The sequence below is a fragment of the Calliphora vicina genome, chromosome 1, assembly GCF_958450345.1.
Source record: "Calliphora vicina chromosome 1, idCalVici1.1, whole genome shotgun sequence".
NCBI classification, from domain to species: Eukaryota; Metazoa; Arthropoda; class Insecta; order Diptera; family Calliphoridae; genus Calliphora; species Calliphora vicina.
Window position 1 is genome coordinate 1,376,568 of NC_088780.1, and position 4,544 is coordinate 1,381,111.

Consider the following 4,544-nt stretch of genomic DNA (forward strand, 5'->3'; position numbering starts at 1 on the left):
ATATAAATTTTTTTAGCAAAATTTCGAAATTTTTTATGCCGAAATTATGCTAAAAAAAATATATTTTTTTGGTTCTTTTTTGAAAATTTTGGGAAATAAATTTTTTCTACAAGATTTCAACCCAAATATTATAAAAATACCAAAAATTTATTGGTAAAAAAAATCGAAAAAGTACCTATTGTTCTGCGGTTTCCATTTTCGAAATAACGGTATATACCGAAAACAAGAGCTAACCTACAAAATGGTTAGCGTCACTGGATTCAACGTACTTGAATTTGGTAATCCGCCGGGTATCCTGCTTGACAGTTTTTTCAACTAACACAGTGTTATTAATGGATATCTGCAGATCTATAATAGTTCCAAGTAGTTCGACTAAAATAAGATTGGATCGAAACTTTTCCATAGCAGAGCTAACGTCTTAAGAAAAGTATTACGATTTTTTTTAAAATCGCATGATATTAATAATATTCATTTAATTTTTTATAAAATCATTTTAAATTTTTTTATGTTACTACGATAGGGGTAACGAAGCGAACCGGGTTAATCTATTTTATTATAAACCATTGCTTCGCAATCTGAGTCATTTATTAATAACAAACAGTTTTACGCTTTAAATAAAACTGATAAGAATTTTTATAGGAACTCGAGTAAAAATAATGATTTGCTTTAACAAGCAAAAGCAAAAACGTTTAGTAACATTAACAAGTTATACCGATACAGTCATAATACAATTATAAACAATAATTAAGCAAAAAATATGGTTTTTCACGCTCTAATCAATACATTTTTATTGATAACTATATTTACTATGGTTAATTCTGTACTTTGGAGTTGTTCTGAAGATGGTGTGGCCATGCCGGTCATACCCAGTCAGGTATAAAGGAAAACAAAACGTCATATTGTTGTCCAATCATTGATTGGTTAAAGTTTAATTTAAGGTGGCGGGAGTTTGGTATGAAATTGGCCGTTTGCCTAGCAGTGATGTGCCGGCATGTTTAAAAGTTATAGCTCCTGAGACCAAGTTAGACGGTAATTATACATTACAACTGGACTATATAAATAATGTCAATAATGGTTGGCAGCCTACTGAGGAATCGTTAGTGTTTCCTTGGAATGAAGCTAAAAACGGCAATTTTAATTTACTATATTCCGATGGAATCGTGAAGATGACCGTAAAGTTCAAATATTTGGGTAGCATGAAGGGATACACTGTTGTTTGTGGTTACTCAGACTTTGCGTCCAGCGTATCTATCATTCGTATTTTAAGTAGAAACAAACTAGTTAACAGCACTGTAAAGGCTGAAATTGATGCACTTGCTAATCAGTTTCATATTAGTCTCTCCCAACTGACATGGGTACAACAGGATGGAAGGTAAGTGAAGTGAATCAAATGCCAATAATAATTTTAAAATTCAATTTTATTATTTTTAATTTAATCTTTGATTTTTCAATTACAGATGCAATGGAACAGACAAATTGTCTGTGTTTGGTATTGGAGTATTGCTGTTTTTCTATTTAGTGCAAAGAATTGTCTAGAATTATTATTTTATTTGTTGCAAGAGCATTTAGTAAAAGTTTGTATTTTTATTTGTTAAACATTGTTTTTGTACTCAGATAGTATAGATAAGGCTCCATCACTACCTAGTACCTACCAATAATTATATGTATTTCATTCCAACAGTTAGTTTGGCTGGATTTAATAAATGAACAATGTTTGAACACAGTTTACCATGGGATACAAGGTTTGGATGAAACCCATTTCTTATTTCAAAGAAATTTATAAAAGTTATATATTTATATCATAAATATAGTTATTGATAACCTAACATAGGTAATCAAATTCACAACAAATCTTATAAAGCTATCACATATACACACCTAACAAATAAAATAAAAAAAATTATAAATATATTTATTAAATTACTTCTGTGGGTAAACAACACAAGAGTAAATGTCAGAAATTATTCATAAAACATGTAGTATTACAAGTTTATTAACAAATGTCCACAACTTATAATAAAGAACCTAAAAAAATAAAAAGTTTTATATCCACACAGTATTTTATCATCTCGACTGTGGCACATCTCGACTGTGGCAAATCGTACAAATTCTAAAACCCTACTGATTAGTAATACAACGAAATTCCTATTAGAACCCTTGAATCAAGGCGAATTTATACAAGGTGGAGTCAGTCAATCAGCTGATTACTCTTTTTTCGCTTGTTTGGTTCTAACACCTGTCAAAGCTTGTTTTTATACTTCAATATCTACATATTCAAAGCTAATTAACAAAATATTTATATTTTGCATAAATAAGTAAAGCCCTCACTATTCAATTATCTACACTATATTTAGTTTTAATGCATATTTGTTTAATTTTTAATTTCTGTTTTTTGACATTTGTTAAGACCATTTGTTGTTTTTGTAGAATTACCACCACCTTGTATAAATTCGCCTTGCCTTGAATATTGAAAACAGATAAATATAAATATGAGAGTGCATTTTGATTGTGAGAATTTAATGAATTTTTTAAGAGAGTGAGAGAGCAAAAGTAAAAGAGTCAGTTGGAAAGAAAGAGAAAATAACGGAAATTACATAAGGTTGCAATAAATTTGTGGATAAAGCAACATGTTGCAGAGGAATAGTGGAATCCAACCAGAATGTTTATAAACAATCTTATTGTCTGGTCGCATTAAGAAAATTAAATTACCAGAATAAAATACCTACACATAATAATTACTTGTTGTGTGCATATGTACGTATACTTATTATGTATGGAAGTGTAATTGATACCGTATTAAAAACGAAGCAAAGTCAAAACCGAATTTAATTCAGGCTACTTAAATGTGTAACTATAAAAACAAATTAAAATTCTATCTGTTGTACTTTAGTACAATTGATTTTTACTACGTCAATATATTGAAATTAGAAAAATTAGCCATATAACAATTGAATTAATTTTTTATTGGCAAATAACTAACCCACGAAAACAATTCCTGATTAACGACACTATTTGCAAATAAGATTTTAAACATTGCCATATTTTTTAACGTTTTTAATTTTTCTTTCGATTTTTAAATATTTCATTGCGTTTTTGCATTAATTGGATTGCAACACAAACAAGAATGTTTTAATTCTTTAATTTTTGCATTTTAAAAAATAAGAATTTTCCGTAACCAAAGTGACATATAAACAGAGAGTTAGTTAATTGCAAATTATTTTTATTTGCGAATAGGCCTATAAACGTAGTACATAGTATATAATTATTATAATTGCAAACAGAACATAAATAACCGGATTTATGTAGGTGAACAAAAATTATTCGAATAATCGAGGAAAACAATACTTTTTATCCGAAAGAATAAAATTTTGTAGTTAAATTTTCTACTCTTAAGTAGAAATTTATAACCGGTTATGTCCAATAAGGCTAGGTTGTTGAAAATAAATAAATAAAAAAAAATTTTATTCGTTTAATAATTGCCGAATAATCGAATAAGCACTTTATGTTCAATATAAAATATTTACAAATACAAAACCATTAATTAATAATTGTAAGAAACGAATTTTATGGTGAAATGAGCATTACCCAATAGTTTTTCACCATATGTAACTATTAGGGTTGTCAATTATTCGAGTTTAATATTAATCGAATAATAGTTTACCATTTTCTTTTATTATTCGAGTGATCGATTAATTTCCTCGATTATTCGAACGAATAACCTTAAACATATTATTTCAATAATTATTTGTTTTGTTTGCTAAACTATGTATATTTTGTATGGAAAAAGCAAACCTGGAAAAGGCAAACCTTACCAGAATATAACAGACTTTTAGATCCAGATAATTCATGCAATTTCTAGAAAGTCAAATCGATGAAAAAATATGATTGGATTTGTTTAAGTTTTTTAAGTTGTATTACAAGAATTGCTTCAGATAAAGTATAATCCTTTCGAAGGCTAGGCAAAGAACATTATAATTAATTTTTTGCAAACTTTAAACAAAGAATTATACGAATTCATTCAAAAATATTGATCATATTTAAACTTCAAATTCTGTTATGAATATTTATTTATTTCATTAATTTTAAAGGAAAAATAATGAAAAATTTATAAACAAAGTTTTAGTTATTTTCAAATATCCGATAAATGTATTGAGCATTTTTTAAAATATATTTTATATTTTGAGTCAATTGTCACTTTAGTATCTTTAGGTAACCTAGAGAGAAGTCACTTTAAACGTTTATTTTGCAATGCACTTTAGAAAGTATGTAGTTATTTTACCCACCACAAAAAAGTTATATATTGGATAGTTGTAGGCATTACTACATGTGTATTTTTGTATTTTACAGAATTTTTCTATATTATCAACAGATTTTGTTTCTTTAATATCTTAATATATAATAAATTCTACCAAAACCCAAAAGACAGAAAAAGATCGGTTTTCAATTTTTAAAAATAGAAACCGCGGTTTGGAATTTCTTCGATTATTTGGAAACTCTAAGTAAAATTCCTTATATACAGATTTAAAATACTTTGAAATCTAAAT

General features: G+C 27.3%; 1 protein-coding gene across 1 annotated transcript; it reads left to right on the top strand.

Annotated features, from left to right (window-relative positions):
• Nucleotides 1-702: 702 nt before the first annotated feature.
• Nucleotides 703-1,596, top strand: LOC135963379 (uncharacterized). Its single transcript, XM_065515208.1, has 3 exons — nt 703-874; nt 939-1,372; nt 1,458-1,596. The coding sequence occupies exons 1-3, from the start codon at nt 758-760 to the stop codon at nt 1,534-1,536; spliced, it is 630 nt and encodes a 209-aa protein (XP_065371280.1). The 5' UTR covers nt 703-757; the 3' UTR covers nt 1,537-1,596.
• The last annotated feature ends 2,948 nt before the right edge of the window (nt 1,597-4,544 follow it).

Bases quoted from the DNA above. Each gene is read 5' to 3' on its own strand.
- LOC135963379 (XM_065515208.1), top strand. From the start codon at position 758: ATGGTTTTTCACGCTCTAATCAATACATTTTTATTGATAACTATATTT. The intron at 875-938 runs GTATAAAGGAAA...GTTTAATTTAAG, and splicing joins TGCCGGTCATACCCAGTCAG to GTGGCGGGAGTTTGGTATGA. The intron at 1,373-1,457 runs GTAAGTGAAGTG...TTTCAATTACAG, and splicing joins TGGGTACAACAGGATGGAAG to ATGCAATGGAACAGACAAAT.